This window comes from Kockovaella imperatae (genome assembly GCF_002102565.1).
Source record: "Kockovaella imperatae strain NRRL Y-17943 chromosome Unknown BD324scaffold_4, whole genome shotgun sequence".
Lineage (NCBI taxonomy): Eukaryota > Fungi > Basidiomycota > Tremellomycetes > Tremellales > Cuniculitremaceae > Kockovaella > Kockovaella imperatae.
Genome location: NW_019028944.1, coordinates 431,408 through 450,732, shown reverse-complemented (window position 1 = coordinate 450,732; position 19,325 = coordinate 431,408). Strand labels below are relative to the sequence as shown.

Genomic DNA, 19,325 nt, shown 5'->3' with positions numbered 1-19,325 from the left:
CCATCCCATCTCTGTTGTAACGGTTAATAAGTGGGGACGGGGCGCGGAGGAAAGGTTCCTGGGGAAGGCGTTAACGATGATCATTATAATCATCATCATCATGCGAGGAGAGCCCATATGATAGCACGAGATAGCACCGCTTCGCCTGACCCAGCAGCATGGCACCGAGCCTCAAATAACGATCACAGCGAACCTGCAGATTTGATCATTTGATCATTGGTTTCTTCTTGAATCATCCCGATCTGATCGCCAGGTCCTCCGGGATCCAGCCAGTCCATACCGGTCAACATTTTATCTAGGTACAGGCCTCACAAGATTCATTGGTTCTCCGTCAGTCCACCTGCCTCCGATTGCAGTCGACGATGATCTCGCTGCGGCTGCTCCTCGTCGTCTTGCTTGTCCCTAATGTCCTATGTCACGGACTGGCTGAAGACACCTCACTGCACGGTCCAGGCACAACCCAGAAAGTATGGGATTCAAAGCAGCATGCATATGGGCACAGCACTGTCTCCAACTCTGCCATCTTTCGATTTCAACATGAGCGAGAGCTTTTTGTAAGTCCTCAAGCTGCTGGATACTTGCAGACCTCTGGCTCAATTGAAAACAGTACGAATTAGGCGGTAATCAGTACTTCTCGCCCAATCTGCCTGTGGCCAGGGCTGCTCTACCCACACCCCTTCAGGAATACAGTGCCATTACGATCATCGACAGACCGTCCAATACGATGATCTCGCCGGCTGAATTGCTCAAGATTGTCAATTCGTACCTTTCAAGCGACGATGTCCTCACAGCCTGGTGGCTCGATACAATCATCTTGACGCCATCCTTAGATAGTCAGCGGAGAGTAGACCCTGAGGAGCTCTCTCTGAAACATCATAAGCTCGCCGAAGCCAAGTTGAATTCTGGAACCGTCTTCCACCATCCGGAAATCCAGCCGACTTCAGTCTCTACCATGGGCGGCCGTAGATGGCACCAGCTTGACGAAAAGATTCCCTCATCCATAAGGGGTCTGAAAGGCCCTTACCTCGCCCGATACGATGCTGTCTCTGGTTTGTCCGATCTCTTGCCCGTCTTTAGACTCTACTCGGACACATTCCGCACATTCCTCTTCGGCATGTACCCTACGCAAGGAGGATACTACAAGCTCCTCCGCAAGGTCGACGAAGATGGGTATAATCTGATCCCGTTACCTTCCAGACTCTACAAGCAGTGCTTGGAGGACGATGGTGTCTGTGGGCAGCGCATCGGTGTCAAAGGTGAGTTTCGCTCGCCGGACAGAGGACAAGCTGAGCATGGCAAAGATCTCTACGATATCAAGGGCGTCAAGACGTCTGCAGGTAGTCGATCCTGGGGGAAAATCTATGGGGCTGCCAATGTGACCGCGCCTGCCATCCAGCGACTGATTGACCTTGGGGGCGTGATCGTAGGTAAAACCAAGACTGCGAGGTATGTTTGATCCGAATCCTCGTTGATCCTGAATTGACTATACTTTAGTTTTGCTGTTGGCTCCGCTCATGGAGTAAGTGGGCTCCGAGTGATAACGAAGCCAGGTGTTGACCATTCGTAGGTCAACGACACTGTGGACGAACAATAGTGAGCCCATCCTTGATTCTGTCTCGCTCGCCCTGACCCTTCTGCAGCCCATTCTCTGCACGAGGTGATCTGTGGCAGACCTGCTTGGGATCGTCTTCGGGATCGGCATGTGCCATGGGAGCGTATGACTGGCTGGACCTTGCGATCGGGACGGATACTGGTGGTAGGTATCAAGGACTTGCCGATCACTCGAACGCGCTGACGAGAATCACTCACGCAGGCTCTGTCAGAGCACCAGCCTCGATCGTGGGTCTGTACGGTAATCGGGTGAGCAGTTCGCGTTCAGATACTGGATGCACAGCTGATGACTTGATGAGCCGAGCCACGGCGCGTTGAGCTTGGACGCGGTTGTACCATTGATCGACAGGCAAGATACAGCGGGTCTGCTGGCTAGGGATCCAGTCTTGTTCTCCAAAGGAATGAAATCATGGTGAGTGACAACTGACGAAAAGCCGGCATGTCCACTCTCTGATGGCCTAGCGGTTCTATAGGTACGGCGAATCCCCGTTGAACTTCACAGAGTTCAATCAATGGCCTTCTCGGATCCTGGTCGATGACCAATTTGCGTCGTTCTACGAACCGAAAGCTCTCGCCGTTGTGGAGAAATTCATCACACAATTCGGGTCTCTGCTCGATATGAAGGTCTCGAAATGGAATGCGACAAAAGCTTTGGCAGCTGCCAACTATACCTGGGAACAGGTTGATACAGGCTTCGCTGATGCCAAGACATGGGGATGGTGAGTTATGAGATAGCATCTGCCACTCCCAAGCGTTCCTCCTGAGCCGGGGTCTCAGGTATACCTGGAATCATAATGGAAAGGGGTTTTACGAAGACTATAGCGCATTACACGATGGCAGGACACCGCCAGTGGACCCTAACATTCGGCATATTTGGCACATGGCGCGTGATCAGAACGTGACCGAAGGACAATACCTAGCTGCGAAAGATGACATTGCTCGATTTGCCTCATTCATCAATGAGGACTTGCTGGGATACCATGAGAAGCGTTGTTCCAAGAATCTGTAAGCTCCACCAGACCACATGACATCCAGTCATGACCGGAGACGCATCGAGAGCTGATGAATTGACACCGCAGGCTGATCTATGATATCGGGTATGGCGGCCGACCAAGATACAGAACTGGCGACTTGGGAAATACGAACCCGTCGCTCGAGTGAGTCGGTGCCATCTAGCGCTTCCTGTGGCTTCTGGACCGACCTGATGTCCCATGTCTCAGAGGAAAGAAAGTTCTGGACACATTTTGTCCTCTCGCAGGCTGTGTAGATATCACGATACCCATTGGTCAAATTCCAAGTATGAGCGTCATCTCGGAGCGGGAAGAACTGGTCCCAGTGACAATCAATATGGTTGCCAGGAGAGGTTGCGAGTAAGCCGATCGATGAGACGAGGAATACAAGCGGGGTAGCTGATCTTGCCAAGCTTCATGCTTGCGAACCTTGTCCAAAAAATGAGCGAGGTCAGTCTTCTCAACTGTGGATATCCAAGCGGATGATCATGCTGATTTATTATCTCACTTCAGGTCGGACTGATTCAGAGCACAAAAACGGGGAGAACAGCGTTCTGAATGTCCCGGACGCCGACGCCGACAAAGGTTTAGCTCAGGCGTAATGCATTACTCGCAGGGCTCATCTAGTATAATGGCTCCTTTCACGATGCGGACGTTTCTGACTCTTTATTCCCCCATGTTCGATTCGTCGCTCATCCACTCCACTGATGGCCATTGACTTGAGCAGGTAACGTACTTCTCCAACCATCCGGCTTTGGCGGCTTGGCAGAGTTTCCCATACTTCCTTGAGGGGTTCCAATAGCCGCGAAGCCTCCTGGCATACCCACTTGACCATATTGATCATATTGTCCAGCTACTTGAGCAATGTCTTTTGCATCCGACCTAGACGTCACCGTGGGTGGATACGCGTGAATCGGTGTAGATACCTGAGCACCGGAGAGTCCACTGATGTGCGCCGCCAGCGATGCAGGAGATGTAGTTGGTAGAGCCTGCATGTAGGATTTCCAGCTGTGTCTATTGGATGACGGCAAGACATCTTGAGGCGGAGCAGACAGCGAATGATGATGGTTGATAAGGGGAGATTTGGCGGGTGGAAGAGGCCCAAGATGGTTCAAGGTGCTAATGGGTACCTGAGGCTCGCTCGAAGTGGCATACAATTCATGAGGTCTTGGAGGGGGCAGAGGAGAAGGGGTTCTGGGTGGAGGGAGGGGAGGGGCCGAATGAGATTGAGCATAAGGCTGATGAGGTGAGGGTGTGTACGGTAATTGCGGAGGAGGAGCTGGTGATTGAGGAGGTCGATAGTCCGGAAAAGGTGATGAAGGATGTGCAGGTCCTGAGTTGAGGGGCGTTCGGGCTCTAGCCGATGGGCCGAAATCACTCGGTCTATTCTGAGGGATGGGTGGAGGGGAGAAAGAATGGAGAGAATCAAATGCACTCGGACCTTGAGGCGGTGGCGGTGTTGGACTTTGACTCGCATAAGAGGAGACCTGATACCCCATTGTGGACGGCGAGCCATGGTACGAATGTCTAGAGACATGTCGAGAGGGACCTGGCGATGGTGTCGGACCGGGGCGAACAGGTGGTGCTGCAGAATACACCTCAGAGCCTCCATTTGCTGACCGGACGTATAGCTCATCCGACGGATAATAACCTTGCCCGTGACCGACTGTGCTGCCTGAAGGCGTAGGTGCAGGGCGATAATCAGGGACAGGAGGGGGACCAAAGGCGGGATGGGGTACGACGTTGACATGGCTGAAACCCCCGGGTGTAGCTGTCTCCGGATAAGGCGGAGCGACTGGTCCGCCTTGCACGTTCTGCTGGGCGGATTGAGTTTGCTGATACCAGGGCACATAGCTCCCTGACGAAGTGGCATGTTGAACAGGCTGAGGTGGAGGAGTAAGATTGGGCGGAGGAGTATACTGGGTAGTGTGTTGCGTTGCAGAACCCGGTAGAGAAGAACTGGGAGTGTAGGATCGATTGATCTGATGTTGCGGTGTCTGAGGCATGGAGGGAATTTGATGAGAGTATGTCGCTGCTGGCGTAGTGGCTCCAGTTGGATCAAGGTGGTCATATAGCTGTTGATAGGCATCCGTCCGAGAGTCACCGACCCCGAAATGATTCTGTGGGCCCGGCGGCGCAGGATAGTCCTGGGCGAGACGAGGTGGCGTAGGTTGATAAGGCGCGATTGGCGTCTGAAGAGGATCGTGTAGGGATTGGGGTCGGGATGCGAGACTAGCCTGTCCGTGAGGTGATGATTGGGCTGATGTGTTCAGAGCCAAGGCCACACGCTCAAATGAGGATAACGGTGAGTGCTGGTATTGCACACCATTGGGCACGATGGGAGGAGCGGAAGCTGCCAAAGGAGCCGGGGACGGAGAGGAAGCATGTAGCAGAGAAGTGACGATTGGTCGATCAGAGTATGAAAAGCTGTGAGCGTGTTCATGTCTGATGGGAGGGACTCCAGCTTGAAGAGCAGCAGGTATAGTGTCTCCAGGTCTGATCTGCGCTGTCAAAGGTCGAGGAACAGGTGTCATTCCACCTCGGCGTCTTTCGTCTTCAAAGCGTTTGGCTTGCTCCCATGGAAGAGCATCATTCGTTGACATGGGCCTGGACACAGGGGCAGGCGAGCTATTCGACGTCTGAGGGAGGAGAGCAACCCAAGGAGCATCACTGACTCCTAGTGAGTGTCGGTTCAGGCCGACCGTACTGGCAGAAGGATTTATCGTTTTGGGAGGGGTAGGAGGCGCCGATTCACCAAATGACATGGCAGAGAAGGGGCGGGTCAGAGAGTCTAAGGAAGACATAGTCGCTGAAGGACCAGGCGTAGGCGATGACATGATAGATCCCGGCATGCCAGGTGCGAAATCTTGATTAGGATCATTCATTCCTTCGGGCTGTATACCCAAATTACCAAAGGAACCATAAGATTGAGGGTGAGCAGCTGGCGGACTGACGGCGTGTTGAGCCGCGTACGGCGGTATGTAGAGGTTCATGCCGGATGCGCTACCTGACGCGCTTAGCCGTCCACTGAGGGACGAACTTGTCGACAGCGTTCCATCATGGAAGACGCCTGCGCCTCCATAATTGTGGACGGCGGGTTTTGGGACATTACGCTTGACGGGAGGTGCGTCCTTTAGCAAGAGGATATATAAGCACTTTCAGGGTGTCTTCATAGCCAGAACTCACATTAGAGTAGAAAGTGAGCTCGAGATAGATCTCCCCAACATATTTCTCCTTGTATGTGAATTCGTACCATTCTGCGGGAGACCCATCAATCGCTGTGCTGCGACCTCCCAAAGCATCTCACTCACCATCCACCTCTCCCTTCTTCAACACCTCATCAATCTGGACATAACAATCTCCAATCAATTCCGGCTCCTTTGGATCATCGGCATAGCACGCGACTCTCATATTCTTGCCTCCGCCCTTTTTGGTGAACGGTCTTCGACTCTTGGCGGCGAGAGCCTGAGCCGTTGTTACTCCAGCTGGAGAATCTCGACCAGCGACGGAGGCGAGAGAAGCGGACGAAGAGACTGTACTGTCTGCCAGAGACTCGGAACGCGATACTTTGAGTATGTCCTCTAGTTCCTCCATGATCGTAAATCGGAGTTCGTCATCCCATTCGGGATGTTGGCCGCCACTATGGATGAGGGCATGAAATCAGGAAACGACCACGACCATCGCGATCAGGGACAATATACTCACCGCTTGATGGTCCGAGTTCTCTTCTTGTCCTCCAAGAATTGAACTGTACAAAATGGGTCCTGCTTGCCGAACCGAGATTTGTTTGGCAAGTTGCGCTATGATATCCAGAGGTATCAGATGAGTTGCCAGAAAGTAAAGCAAGTCATCAACAAGGCTCACCGCTTTGCCCACGACAACGATCAATGTCCCTAATTCTTTTGGGTCCTCCATGTTTGATCAAACCAAAGAAAAATGGTCAATTCCAAAGATCACCTCTATAGTCCCCCAACTAGATGTCCCGTCCCATTCAAAACAATTCTCAGTGGCCAAGGGATATATGCTGCATGAGCCGGTCGACCCGATCTCTGCAGGGTATGTTCGTCCTCAGTTCTTCGTCTATGCTGTATTCTCTATTGATTTCATCCGATCTGATCCGTGTCGTCCAAGGTCGTGTATATCTATGGTTTAGTTTGATCGTCAATGGCAAGTCAATAACGAGTTGGTAAAACGTTGTTACCAGCCTGTGGGTTCACTCTCGCTCGGCTTCCTTAGCGGCTTCCGCTAAGAACGCGTACGAGCGTGGGAAAGAAGACAAACAGTCAAAGATCACTTGCGCCTATTTCTTCGCCCGGGGTGGAGGTGCGGCGATTTCAAAATTTCTGAAGTGTTGATACATACTACTATACTCGACGAGCACGCAGATACACCATGCCCAAGGCTGTGGTGCCAGTGAATAAAGGGAAGGGCAAGTCGACAGTTCAACATTCAAAGCTCTATACAAACTTTCTCCCGATTGAGCTACTTCTACCGGCTCCATCAACTTCATCTTCTTCCCAGAGCAGAGTAACGTCCCACTATATATACGTTCGACCTCATACGGCGAAATCTGGCTCAACCTCCTCGGTCACTGCATCTCCAGAGAGCACTGTATTCGTGGCGAACATTCCTGTCGATGCATCTGAAAGAGATCTGCGCGTTCTGTTCGGACGGTGGGGGGTAGTAGAGTTCGTGGAGTTTACAGGAGGCTCAGGTGCAAATGCTCTGGAACAAGCTGTTCAAGGTCTGGGCGAGGACGATGAAGTTGAACAGGAGGAGGAGGAAGGGGAGGAGGAGTCGGACGATGAGGCTCAGGATCCCATCAATGATCTCAGAGACACCGAGGAGGATAATGTAACGAGCCGTCCTGAACCTACTTTCATCGGTAACGGACCTAAATTACCACGTCGACTTCGAACAAGGCGGAAACCAGCTTTGCCGGTCTCAGTCCCTGAAGTCGAAGCTCTACCACCGCTTGATCCAAGATCGACACCTTACGGACGATCAGGGTCAAGATGCGCTCATATAGTCTATCTGGATGCGTTACCCCTTCAAAGGCTTATGGCCCATACTGGACCGATCCACCTGCCTTCTTATGGTCTCCTTCCTCAATCTGCCTACTCTAAACCTGCAAAATCCAGCTTGAAGTCCATGGCGTCTCCTCAATCTGATCCTTCCAATCCTACTGGACTATCCTACTATATTTCCCAGTATACGTCGCTCCGACCTCCTTTGGGTGCCATCAAAGCATTCGCTGATTCTTCTATGGCTCGATTCGATCATCTTCAATCGCTCCTCTTGAAATCTCGAGCCAAACAGCAGGGAGCCGGAGCATTGGTCGACGAGGATGGCTTCACAGTGGTCGTTAGAGGAGGACGATACGGCCGAACGGGTGGAAGAGGTCCAGGAAGTACTGGTGTAGCTGTGGCTTCAAAGGGTTTCGGCAAAAATCTGGCGTCAGAACAAGATGATGGGAAGAGAAAAGGAAGTGGGGCGAGACCGAAAGAAGACTTTTACAGGTTTCAAAAGACTGAGCGGAAGCGACAGGGTGAGTGTATCAAGGCTATCTCGCCAGTAACAAGATTTGTTCTGACCCTTGTGTCTGTCTCCTTAGAATTGGCTGGCCTGCGAGCCAAGTTTGAGCAGGACAAGGCAAAGGTAGACGAACTCAAGAAGACGAAGCGATTCACACCGTATTGAGATGAAGATCAGCTGCAGGATTTAAGAGATGCAGTACGCATCAGAGATATCCCAGATTCCAGAGTGATAACATGCATCGTCGTTGTCCATGTGTATTGATCCCCCCCAACATTCATCTTGTTTGGCCCGTACGCCTACAGCATTGTTACCGATGCAAGTTACCACGCCAATTTGTCCCTGGCTTTTTGTCATCTGACCCACTCGGCTGGGCAGCATCGCCCTGCTGAGACTCTCCTCCTCGTTTCTTATCAGCCGCCCATGCTCGACCGTCCGCTTGTTCCACCGCCCGCACGACATCCATCAATTCTTGTCCTTTTATGTCAAAGGTCTTGGCCAAGAGCGGAACTTGGCTCGGACTGAGCAGCAAGCTAGGATGACGAGGAGCAGGCGTAGGTCTCGGTGTGGATCCAGTGGTTGGTTTATCTGTCGAGTTCTGGGGAGGAGAAAAGACCATTGATTCTGGAGTCGAGGTTCCATCAGGCGCAGGACCAGCTCCCTTTGCCTGGCTCGGTATCTTCTCCGTAGACTGAGCTTCATGTGTTCCATCGGGGCTCGTTGTGGTGGTAGAACTCGACTTGATTGACACACTGGTTTCAGAGAATGTCTGATCCGGCGCTCGATTCTCGCTCCCTGGCTCAGGAACCACCTGTCCTTTACTCGCATAGACTTTTGTCAATTCCTCCGAAGTCTGCTCCTTGATCATGCCGAGTTTGAGCAATCGCTCCAAGTAGAAAGCGCCACGCCATGCCTTGTAATGTGACCATGCTCGCCAGAGGACGTAGAAAAGTGGGAAGTTGGGAATGACGGGAATGATGGCGAATGGAAACGTGACGGGAGTGCTGAAGACCCGGAATATCAGCAACGAGGTCCACAGAAGCATAGTCAATGAACAAGATTATCCACTCACAAAAGCAGTGATCGGATCATCATCTTCCGGTGATATGGTATACGATGGATGAGCATTCGATGCAGTTTCGGCAGCATGGTGGGTAGTTGAACGCCTTTTTCCGTAAGTGTAGGTTTGAGCAAGGGAATCTGGACAAAAGGGTCAGCACGATCGGATGCTGCAAAGGAAGGCGACCATGGTAAGAGAGTACGGCGAACCAGGGTCCAGAAGTAAGGGACGGACGCGGAACAAACGCTCACCTCGATGATCTCTTGAGTCTTCGTTTTCTCTTCGCCCTCTTTCAATACTTTGACGCCTCTGCCCTCATGCACGGCTTTCAAAGCCCATTCTTCATATTCTATGCGATCCATCAAACTTTCACCCTTTCGATAAAACCAATGCATCCAGGATTTTGGATCTTTTTCGCCCAATTTGATCCATGTATCAGAGGCTTTGGACAATATACGAGTGGTGAGAGGAGGAGGAGATTGAGATGGTGATGGTGAAGGCTGAATCACATGAAAAAAAAGGAGAGGTGTCGAGGATGATGAGGGATGGCTGGTGTTTGCTGGAGGTGAGGACGAGGAGGCAGAAGCCGTCGAACCTTCTCCATGGCTCGAGGTTCCTGATGATTCTGAGGCACCATCTACAGAGTGTGGAGAGAGAGGAGGAGTTGGTGATGAGGCGTCTGTCGGCGCGGGCTTAATTTGCGTTGTTGAGGCTGTCCGAGGTAATCTGGCCAAAGGTAAAGCCAGGATTCTAAACTGCCTCGGCGTCGGCACGGGCATCTTGCTCGCGGCGCTCATGGTATCTGTGGATGCGGAGGGACACGGTCACGGGGCCAGTCTCCAGTTCGGATAACCTCCAACACCAGAACGAAGCGGACAGAGCTCTGGACTGACCACTAGTCAAGCCTCTCAATGTCACAGTACAATGGGAAGAGCCAGGATGATTGATTCCCAAAGATGTTCGATTTTCTTTTTGGTATCAGAGTTTATCAACCACGTGTTGATCAGGTCATTTCTCAAATCGTCAGCGGCATCTTTCATCTCCATCATCATCCATCACCAACAACAGCAACGTTGGGCTACGATGAGCTCGTCAGCTACTGCATCAGCTACTGATAACATCCATGCACAGTCATCAAAGCATTCCAGGCTAGATGCCGCTAAGACGAATCTCCAGTATCTGGCACTGGGCAATAAAGGAGGAGCTGTACCTGCTTCTCTGACAACGCGATCGGCATTGACAACGACGAGGTAAGTGACCGTGGTATCCAAGCAATGGTATTTCTCAGAAGGCTCAGAAGCATCGTATCAGATATGTTATCCGATATGCCATCCGCAGATTAATCAGATACGCCAAATACGCAGCCGTAGGAGCCATCGTCGCTGCTTTGGGAGGAACATTACTCGGTACATTAGGGAGCGGGATAGCATTCTTCGCTGCTCCAAGTATACCAGTCGGTATGGGCATAGGGGTGATCACAGCCATGGTCAAGGTGAGGAGAACAAGGGGGGGGGGGCAGACAGTAGAGCCGTGATCACCCACTGACTAGTGCTTCCTCAGTTCGGATGGAGACATCGTGGTAATCATTTTAGAGGAGGCGGTTGGGAGGGTATGAAGGCTCGAGCGGCAGAAGGACAGGATGGAGCAAAGGATGAAGAATCAGATGCGGTGGAGAATCAGAGGCAGAGTGAGAGGGCATGGCAGAGGAGAAGAGAGGATGTGTGGATGAGGGCGTAGACGTCAATGCCACACAAATCCCCATACCTCATCGGTTCTCAGAGGTAGCGCTATCCTATCCGTGGGTGGACCATGACTCTGCCCACGTTCAGCTTGCACGCCATGCATCCGAGTATGCATGTCGACCTGCAGACGCTCGATCTCGTACAAATGTCTCCCCGTCACACCCTAGTGTCCGGTTTGACGACGTTGCTCCTGGATGACCGCAGAAAGCTCCTCAACCTTGCGCTTTGATCGGAGGAGGGTTCCAAGCTGGGAGAGGGTCAGCGATGTTTCAAGACAAGATTCGGCATTGGGTCAGGAGAATAGGCAGGCAGGCAAGCGAGAGAAGGTCAAAGGCAGTCAATTCCCATGTACCGCACGCCCTATCCCACGCATGACTCTCGCCGCGCACTCCCCCTGATCCTAGCCAGTATCGACTCACCTTCTTCTTAGTGAACTTTCTCGCCCTCTTGTCCTTTGAGTTTCTCAGCAACTCCATAATTCTCTTCTCGTAAGGAGCAAATCCAGCAACCTCCCGAATGACAGACTTGACAAAGGTCTTCTTCTCGCTAGGAATTCAATCGTCAGCTTAACACGGGGTCACTGTTTGATCACGGAAGCTCACGTCTTCTTTCCCTTCTTGTGGGAAGGTTTGACGGTTTTAGGGATGACAGTGGTAGGGTGACCCTTGTTGAGGCCGTATCGGAGGTCTAGGCGGACTGTCAGCAAAATGGCCAACGATCCCAGCTTCGAGCTCCCCAATATCCCTTTCTTCACTTCACGTCCTCTTACTCACTGGATCGCTCCTTGGGAGCAGACTTCATTTCGACGTCAGCCATGGTGGGATCGAGGTATAGAGTTGAATGGTGTATGGGCGCTGAAAGTTGCTCGTATGCGCCATTCGATAGATTTCGCCCAAAAAAAGAGAGAGCCAATCAGACGAAACGCCGAAAGGGAATTTGTAGATGTGGCGGATTAGGCCCAGTCAATTCCACGTGGTAATCGCCACAGAGAGCATATATACGAGCTTTGGGCGTGCTGAAGATCTCCTCAACACATTTTCCACTCTGACTAAACCATAGACCTCGGCCTCTTCATCATGACATCCACGCTGTATGGACTTAATGGAATCAGAGGAGAGTACCAAGCTTTTTTTACTGCCCGTTTATAATACTCTGTCGAGATTGTCATCTTTTCTACCGAGACAGGGTTTCGCTTAGGGCAGACAGACAGACAGACAGACCTTTTATTGAGAATTGGTGCATGACCTGTTTTGGTTGCTTGAGCGTCCGCTGTGAAGCAATTTATGACTCGACCCAGATCTTTTGAATAGCTCTGACAGTGCATCCTGTGGTTCAGACCGATTCTCGCCTGTCAGCAGCTCTTAGCCTGTAGTGGGCTTTTCAGTCGAGCGATCGATCCTCCACTTTCAACGTTTGATATCTTCAGCATGACATGATGAGCTCGACGCCTTAAGGGATGATGATCCGTGGAGTGGTAGAGAGCTCTGGTGAGTGACTGACTAGTCGACTAGTCGGACTGAAGCTCGCTTGCGTGTTCTCTTTCAGGCCTTGTGAGGATCTGTATTCGATGTCCTAGGATCCACCAGTTCAACGCTTCTTCGTCATCTCACGCCTCGCAATGGCGGTCCGTCCCCCTTTCCAGTCCCAGTCAAAGTTATGGCTATAGTCGGAGGAGCTTTGCGACGAGTGACGTCGCATTCTTTCCTGAGTCTGAGGCCGAACGCTTCGGCTTGGGCTTAAGTCCTCGTGCACAAGGCAGTCCTCAAAGGCCGCAACCGCAGGCACGCTATGCCCGTGGTCGGAATGAGAGGTTTTCTCAAGAGGGAAAGTCAGCCGTCCCGTCGAGCTCTAGGAAACCGCCAGGTCGTACTTCAAAAGACCCGCTCGACTCTCAGGGACCTCGACGGCCCTCTCCATTGGGAGATGGACCTCGCGCTTCTTTAGATGGCCCAGATTCCGCTTTACGAGGAATTCAGCCTGGCTCTGGTCTTCCGGCTCATCGACCAGGGCACGATCGCTCACAGCCAAACTCTGCTCAGGTGGGCCAGCGAGACCCTGCAAACCGTTCCGGTGATCCGTCTTACGCCAACGATACAAGAACTGGCAGATCTTCTGGCTCTGATCCAGGATTGATGAAACGTGTCGAAAAATCATCTCCTCGATTGCCCTTCACGAGGGCATCCGAATCAGGCCTCACAAAGAGCTTAAACAACAAAGAGTCAATCCGTCGAACGGTTAAAGAGAGATCTCCGCCCGCAGTCCGACTTGACGGCCTAGCTGGGGAGCTGATGCTACGGGGCATGGCGAGTGATACTTTAGCTGAAGCCCTGAATACCAGCGAGGAACATTACACGCATCGACATTTAGGTCGCAAGGTGGACTTCTCCAACATGCCTCGGCAGCCTAAATTCAAAGACGGTCAGAAGAACGTGGTGAGTTTGTGAGAGGAGTCAAAATTGATCTTTGAGCTGACTCCCTCGTCTTAGACCAAGTTCTTTCCAGTGGACACCGAAAAAATCCTTCCAATCTCTCCAAAGCTCACCAAATCCACTGTGCATCATCCTGCTTTCATTCTTCGCGTCCTCAATAGACGAGACACTCCTCCACCCTCTCGTCCCTTCCCCCCTGGTCTGGTCCCTGTCGGTCAAAAGTCTCATCGCTCTGTTGGACTATGTGTGATCGCGACCAAGGTCAGAGTGTCAAAATTGGCCATAGAGAGGAGGCGAGCCACGAGACGATTCAGAGACGCATTTGACTATGTGGTCAATCGCGGTGTCATGTGTCCTCCGAATGTCAATGGATGGGACCTGGTATCGGATCGTGAGTCATTTCGCGTGGATGTCATATGACTCTTCAGCAGAAAGCTGATGTCGTCTATTTAGATCTGTCCTACATTGTTCATGTCCGACCGGAGGCCATCCTGCTACCTATGGAGAGCCTTTGTTCTGCAGTCTTCGATGCTCTACAGAAGGCCAAGAAAGACGAACGCTCGAGGAGATGATCCAAGATTTGCCTCTGAGTGTCTAAGACTAGCGACTCAGGGAGTCCCTTTCAGGCAAGCAACATAGACTGCAACGCTTCTCCATGCCTCGTGCAATCGATGCATGGATATATCTCCGGAGTATCGATAGAGACAACGCACATCCGATACATCCGCGTAGCGAATGGGACTTGGTCTGCATTATACAACCGAGTTTTTTTAGAAGACATGCTTGATGACGCCATGGGAGGAGGCCCAGCAAAAGATACGGAGGCTTGATCAGTGCCGCACTCAGTCGTCGATTCCGAAGATGTGGCTGAACGGTGACAACGTCTGCCACTGTCCCTCATGTTCCAAGATCTACCGGTGCATGGCCAGGTCCCACCAAAGAGCCCGAAAAATACAAGGTCATGGAAGGACAGACGTGTTTCGTTTTGTGCGATGTTAGCAGAGTGACGCCATTACCGGGTGTTCAGACTAAGAGGCTTGTGATCCACCCACCCCCTTCGATCGTAGGTGTGTGATCATCACTTTTTCACGTGCCTGCTGGCTGCTCAGCCTGTCTCGGTACCTTTTGTCGATCTATGACGATATGCAAAAATGCTCCAGCAAAGAGGAGATTAGGAGGTTGTCCATCAGAGGTCCTGGTCAGAGTGACTGATACGGGTGGTGGTGGTGGTGGTGGCGGAGGAGCCATTGCATGGGAGAGGGGGGCAATCTTTTTTCCATTGCCAATTGAGGCAAGTCAAAAGCAGGAAATACTTTATTATTTTTGTCCCCCCTCTGTGGCCGCCAGAAAGAGCAGCTGCTACCAAGGGTGACATACTGTGGCTTTTTTCCCCCTCGGTGGGTCAGTCACAGTGCTGGGTGCGGGTGCAGCACGCCGGGTGCAGCAGCAGCAGCAGCAGCAGCAGCAGCACTACTATCTGCCGTACTTCTGCTCTGTTATAGCCACGGCTCCATCCCTGAAGGTTCCCAGAACGTAAGGGGGGTCGAGATCCACCCAAAGTATAGCACAGAGAGTCTATTAATATTACTTCTCAAGTGCTCTCAGCAAGTTCGGATCCCTTTTGCTGCTGCTTGCATTTGGGATATTCACAACTGGGAAAAGCACGAGTGGACCCACGTACCAAGTTCCAGGTCTAGGACATTCCGATCGCAGTTCGTTCCCCCGTCGAACATCTTTGGGGAGATTGCCGCTACTGTAGTCGTTGCGAAAGAGAAGCGTCGAAAGAAGAAGTTCCTTCGCCGGACACCATGATCTTCTGATTCCTCGTATCACATGGGAGGGTCAATCCTCTGTCAGATCAACGAGGTAACGGTGGTAAAAACACTGAAGATTTCCACACCCAAAAGGTGGGGGGAACTGGAGAGTGGTGTGGGCTCCATCATCACAACACCGAATGTCGACAGACGACACTAGGATAGGCGAATCTAGTCGAGCGGTGCACCAAACCGATACCATTGATTCCATATTAACGACAACTACGACCCATGGTGCACTGCCGAGACCTTCATTGACTGTAGGAGGAAGAGCTCCGACGAACGGTACAGGAGCGCGATTTCGTACCACCAAAGGATCCAAACCGAATCGAATATGGAGATTCTTAAGGAGTGAGATTCGACGACCATCTGTCTTGTCGAATTCTTCAGAGTCAGCAGCCACTCGACATGACTCTTATTTGGAGTCTGCGAGTCCCGCCACTCAGGATGCACTACGTGTCCTTGGTCGACTCCGGACTCGAAAGAGTCATCGATCAGGCACGAGAAGGACAGAGACGTCGATAGGAGCTCTGGTGGATGACTTGGACGAGAAGGATGATGGAGATCCAGTCGAGGTCGTTGTCATCGACAATGACATGTCGGAGGTCGTCCACAGTGGAATACTTGCCAGACATCATTCGAGAGATACGACGAATGGTGGATACGCAGCTTCAGATGGAACGGCAAGCGATGGTGGGCGTGGTGCAGGTGGCGGCGGCGGCGGCGGCAGAGTCAGATCACTGAGGTCAAAGACTTCAGCGACGGATCTTTATGCTGGCAGAATGTTCAGCAAGGTCAAAGCCTTGTGGGTGTTGGTTCACTATTTCTTCGACATGAGATTTGCCGAAGAGTCAAAGGAGAGGACTTATAAGAGAGAGGTGGGTTAACGACTGGGGTCCATTCGCAACATGTGCTCATCTAGCTCAGCACTACTATGGTCAACGTCAAATGTCCCTCGCCGCGGGCGCCTTTTTCCTCCTCATGTGGGTATGGTGTTTAGCTTTGACCCCACATCCGTGGCAAACGTACCACTACATTGGATTTGTTGGAGTCTGGGGAGTGAGTAGCCCCTGCTTGGTTCCTGAAGCTGTTACAGCTGATCATCTTTCTCCCTCCAGTTCTTCACAGTTCCCTTACTCGTCTTCATCCTGATCAATCTGCCATATCGAACCCCAATATTTTGGCAAATCTGGCTAGCCCTCGCGACATGGAGTCTTCCTATTCTAGGGCTAATCGGACTCAAACGATGCTCTAACGTCGACAACATCGATGCGCCTGTCGCCTGTAGCACTCAGACAGACTTCATCGTCTTTGCAAGCGCTATCGGTCAATCTACACTGGCATTACTGGCTCTGGGTCAAAGCCGATTCATCGCCTCCGTAGGATTCGTCACTTGGTTCGTGGTCATGGGCATCTTTTACTTTGGACATGTGGGAAGTGTGGCATTCTACAGAGATTCTATCTATTGTGAGTTATCCTCCCTGCTGAGGGGAGGCACGTTCGCCCCCATGATTGACACACGGTACCCTCAGACTTTATCTACCATGTCTTCCTTATCATGCTCCATTTCATCTCCGAGAAGAGTTCGAGGCAAACGTTCGAGCTCAGAGAACAGCTCAAGCTGCAGTACAAAGCCACTCAACGGGCTCAGGTAATGGAGAAGAAAGCTTCAGACTTGACAAAGCGATTCGTTTCATACAGTGAGTAAAAAGAAATTGTGCACATCCTCTTCGCCACTCACACTCTCGGTAGTCTTCCACGAAGTCCGAGTGCCTCTCAACACGGCTTTGCTGTCGGTCCAAAATCTGGAAGGCGAGAATCTCTTCGACGACTTTTCCCTCGACCAGAAGGAGATGGTTGAGGGACTTACGGGCAGTCTATCAATGATGGAAAAGGTGCGTGTCTCGTCTCCGCCTTAAGCGTTGCTGAAAGTCCTGTCTAGGTGCTCAACGACGTACTCTCCTTCAATCGGATGGAGACTGGAACTTTTACTCAAGCAAAAGTTCCCTTCGACCTGCACAAGTCCATCCAACTCACCGCCATGTCCCACACAGCACCGGCGAATGTCAAAGGCATCAGCCTGGTAATGGATCTTGATCCGAGGATTGATAGGCTTGAATGTCTATTTATCGGTGACGAGATGCGTCTAAGGCAGATTACGAGGTGAGAGCAGGATCTGGGTTGCACATATCGAGAATGCACGGCTGAACTAGGCATGGTGGTAATAGCAATCTCGTCTCGAACTCTATCAAATTCACTCAGGAAGGAGGCGTCAAGATCGTCACGAAGCTGTTGTATCCCAAGATGGATCCCTTGGAGTCAACCTCTAGCGCTGGAAATGGATCAACGAGCACGGACCCTGAAAAGGGAAGTGAAGTCGTTGAGATGAGGCGGAACACACGGGCAGTTGTCGTGAGGATCGAGGTTCACGACACCGGTGCAGGGTTGAGGAAACGAGATGTCGAAGAGTGAGAGTGAAAAAAATGGTCTTGATGGGCTAACCGTTTCAGCAACCGTCTGTTCTCCCCATATGTCCAGACGGAAATGGGTCGCCGTCAAGGTGGTAAAGGCACGGGACTTGGTCTAGCCTTGATCCGTCAAATTGTGACCTTGTCGAAAGGTCGACTGGGTGTCAACTCTCAGTATGGTAAAGGGAGTGAATTCTGGCTCGAATTACCATACCCGATTCTTCCTCGACCTCATAATCGAGATCAATCGACTTCGACGAACTCGAGCGAAGCGACAGCTGTCGATTTGGATGACGGCTTCGAAAAGGCTATGAAAAGTGAGAAGGAGCACAACCGAGACCTTCACCAGCGTCACGTCACCCAGGTGTCTGATACCGATGAAGAGAATGATGTCCCTCAACTTCCCTCTGCGCCACCCAGACCGCCTATCCCTATGGAGCGGCATATGACGGCGGAACAGTTCCTCGTTTCTGATCCATTGGCACGAGACGGTCGAAGGAATAGCGAATCGAGGCAGAGTTTGAGATCTCTCGTGTCGAGGCATGATCTATCACGGACGACTTCGAGACACACCATCATACATCCTGCTGCTGCTGCTGGTGCTGCTGCTGGGATGCGCAAGAACTCGGGCACTTCTCTCCCGCTGACACCTGGGCCAGATGACAGACCTATCATTGCGATTCGACCAGATTCTGTAGAATTAAAGCGCGTCGCCTTTTCTCGATCCATCTCATCGGATCCAGCGGTGAGACTGCCAGGTGCTCCGGTCAGAAGCAATCCTCCTTCGCCCAGATCAAAATCACCACTTCGGCCTTCTGTCCTGGGTGACTCCTCGCCTTCGGCAGTCACGGTCGTGGCTTCTCCGCAACCCCTTGGCATAAACGAGATCTCCACCAGCCCATTGGCGAATCGGACTCCTAGCCCTGCATCGCATGGCCAGACCAAGACTCACGATTACGCCACGGGGATCAGGAGTATTTCGGGATCTCCAGCATTATCACAAGAGCCACAAATTCCAGAGACCAAAGCTGTTCCCGAATTTAAAGAGGAGGACGACGAGGCGCTCGACGTACTCGTGGTAGACGACGACAAGCTCACTCGGATGATGATGGCTCGCATGCTCAAACGTCTGGGCCACAGAGTGGAGACTGCTGAGAACGGTCAAATTGCCCTGGACAAAATCACCAACGCGTTCAACATGGTTCTAGGTTCACCGCCAGTGGATGTGGTCTTCTTAGACAAGTGAGCTAACCGAGCCCTTTCTCTTGTCAGACTTTCTGATACAATGCTAACGATTTCTTCTTGCCTCTATAGCCAAATGCCAATGATGACGGGTGTTGAAGTGGCACGTCAAGTCCGAAACCTAGGATCTCCGTTATTCATCGTGGGATGTACTGGGAATGCTCTCCGACAAGATCAAGAAGAATATATCGAAGCTGGTGCAGATCAAATCTTGACGAAACCAATCAAGCAACACAGGATAGAAGCGTGTCTGGTAGAAGCGAGAAGAAGGAAGAGGAATGAAACCGGACCAAACGATCTGTTCATGTCGAGCGATGCGAGAATGGGAGGCTTGCAGTCTCCAGGGATATAGATGGGATGGGCGATGCTTCATGTTGATGGTTTGGTTTTTTGGCTTTCATGGCTTGAAGAAAG

General features: G+C 51.7%; 8 protein-coding genes across 8 annotated transcripts; 5 read left to right on the top strand and 3 right to left on the bottom strand.

The window, feature by feature from the left end:
- The first annotated feature begins 240 nt into the window (after nucleotides 1-240).
- On the top strand, nucleotides 241-3,246 carry BD324DRAFT_349466 (amidase signature domain-containing protein). Its single transcript, XM_022012551.1, has 14 exons — nucleotides 241-554; nucleotides 608-1,256; nucleotides 1,302-1,446; nucleotides 1,495-1,519; nucleotides 1,568-1,593; nucleotides 1,641-1,756; nucleotides 1,814-1,860; nucleotides 1,911-2,023; nucleotides 2,085-2,330; nucleotides 2,389-2,616; nucleotides 2,691-2,768; nucleotides 2,832-2,981; nucleotides 3,035-3,071; nucleotides 3,135-3,246. Exons 1-14 carry the CDS (start codon nucleotides 363-365, stop codon nucleotides 3,177-3,179), a joined length of 2,097 nt encoding a protein of 698 aa, XP_021872255.1. The 5' UTR covers nucleotides 241-362; the 3' UTR covers nucleotides 3,180-3,246.
- Nucleotides 3,208-6,809, bottom strand: BD324DRAFT_620459 (hypothetical protein). The gene is made up of 5 exons (XM_022015286.1): nucleotides 6,486-6,809; nucleotides 6,327-6,421; nucleotides 5,933-6,261; nucleotides 5,808-5,878; nucleotides 3,208-5,752 (listed from the first exon to the last, which is right to left on the bottom strand). Exons 1-5 carry the CDS (start codon nucleotides 6,534-6,536, stop codon nucleotides 3,314-3,316), a joined length of 2,985 nt encoding a protein of 994 aa, XP_021872254.1. The 5' UTR covers nucleotides 6,537-6,809; the 3' UTR covers nucleotides 3,208-3,313.
- A 166-nt stretch (nucleotides 6,810-6,975) lies between these two features.
- Nucleotides 6,976-8,403, top strand: BD324DRAFT_620457 (ribosomal RNA-processing protein 7-domain-containing protein). Its single transcript, XM_022015285.1, has 2 exons — nucleotides 6,976-8,169; nucleotides 8,236-8,403. The coding sequence occupies exons 1-2, from the start codon at nucleotides 7,014-7,016 to the stop codon at nucleotides 8,319-8,321; spliced, it is 1,242 nt and encodes a 413-aa protein (XP_021872253.1). The 5' UTR covers nucleotides 6,976-7,013; the 3' UTR covers nucleotides 8,322-8,403.
- On the bottom strand, nucleotides 8,404-10,263 carry BD324DRAFT_620454 (mitochondrial K+-H+ exchange-related-domain-containing protein). The gene is made up of 3 exons (XM_022015284.1): nucleotides 9,468-10,263; nucleotides 9,229-9,356; nucleotides 8,404-9,160 (listed from the first exon to the last, which is right to left on the bottom strand). Exons 1-3 carry the CDS (start codon nucleotides 10,011-10,013, stop codon nucleotides 8,467-8,469), a joined length of 1,368 nt encoding a protein of 455 aa, XP_021872252.1. The 5' UTR covers nucleotides 10,014-10,263; the 3' UTR covers nucleotides 8,404-8,466.
- BD324DRAFT_620453 (hypothetical protein) lies at nucleotides 10,264-11,056 on the top strand. The gene is made up of 3 exons (XM_022015283.1): nucleotides 10,264-10,466; nucleotides 10,528-10,708; nucleotides 10,777-11,056. The coding sequence occupies exons 1-3, from the start codon at nucleotides 10,300-10,302 to the stop codon at nucleotides 10,951-10,953; spliced, it is 525 nt and encodes a 174-aa protein (XP_021872251.1). The 5' UTR covers nucleotides 10,264-10,299; the 3' UTR covers nucleotides 10,954-11,056.
- Nucleotides 11,057-11,826, bottom strand: BD324DRAFT_620449 (putative structural constituent of ribosome). The gene is made up of 4 exons (XM_022015282.1): nucleotides 11,732-11,826; nucleotides 11,561-11,645; nucleotides 11,378-11,504; nucleotides 11,057-11,205 (listed from the first exon to the last, which is right to left on the bottom strand). The coding sequence occupies exons 1-4, from the start codon at nucleotides 11,772-11,774 to the stop codon at nucleotides 11,122-11,124; spliced, it is 339 nt and encodes a 112-aa protein (XP_021872250.1). The 5' UTR covers nucleotides 11,775-11,826; the 3' UTR covers nucleotides 11,057-11,121.
- A 390-nt stretch (nucleotides 11,827-12,216) lies between these two features.
- Nucleotides 12,217-13,580, top strand: BD324DRAFT_349311 (hypothetical protein). Its single transcript, XM_022012550.1, has 3 exons — nucleotides 12,217-12,445; nucleotides 12,504-13,390; nucleotides 13,427-13,580. Exons 1-3 carry the CDS (start codon nucleotides 12,415-12,417, stop codon nucleotides 13,442-13,444), a joined length of 936 nt encoding a protein of 311 aa, XP_021872249.1. The 5' UTR covers nucleotides 12,217-12,414; the 3' UTR covers nucleotides 13,445-13,580.
- A 1,761-nt stretch (nucleotides 13,581-15,341) lies between these two features.
- Nucleotides 15,342-19,263, top strand: BD324DRAFT_649702 (hypothetical protein; the record flags this gene model as incomplete). The annotated part of the gene is made up of 9 exons (XM_022018036.1): nucleotides 15,342-16,079; nucleotides 16,129-16,260; nucleotides 16,320-16,668; nucleotides 16,734-16,901; nucleotides 16,954-17,096; nucleotides 17,144-17,364; nucleotides 17,430-17,669; nucleotides 17,712-18,911; nucleotides 18,984-19,263. The coding sequence occupies 9 exons, from the start codon at nucleotides 15,342-15,344 to the stop codon at nucleotides 19,261-19,263; spliced, it is 3,471 nt and encodes a 1,156-aa protein (XP_021872248.1).
- Between the last annotated feature and the right edge of the window lie 62 nt (nucleotides 19,264-19,325).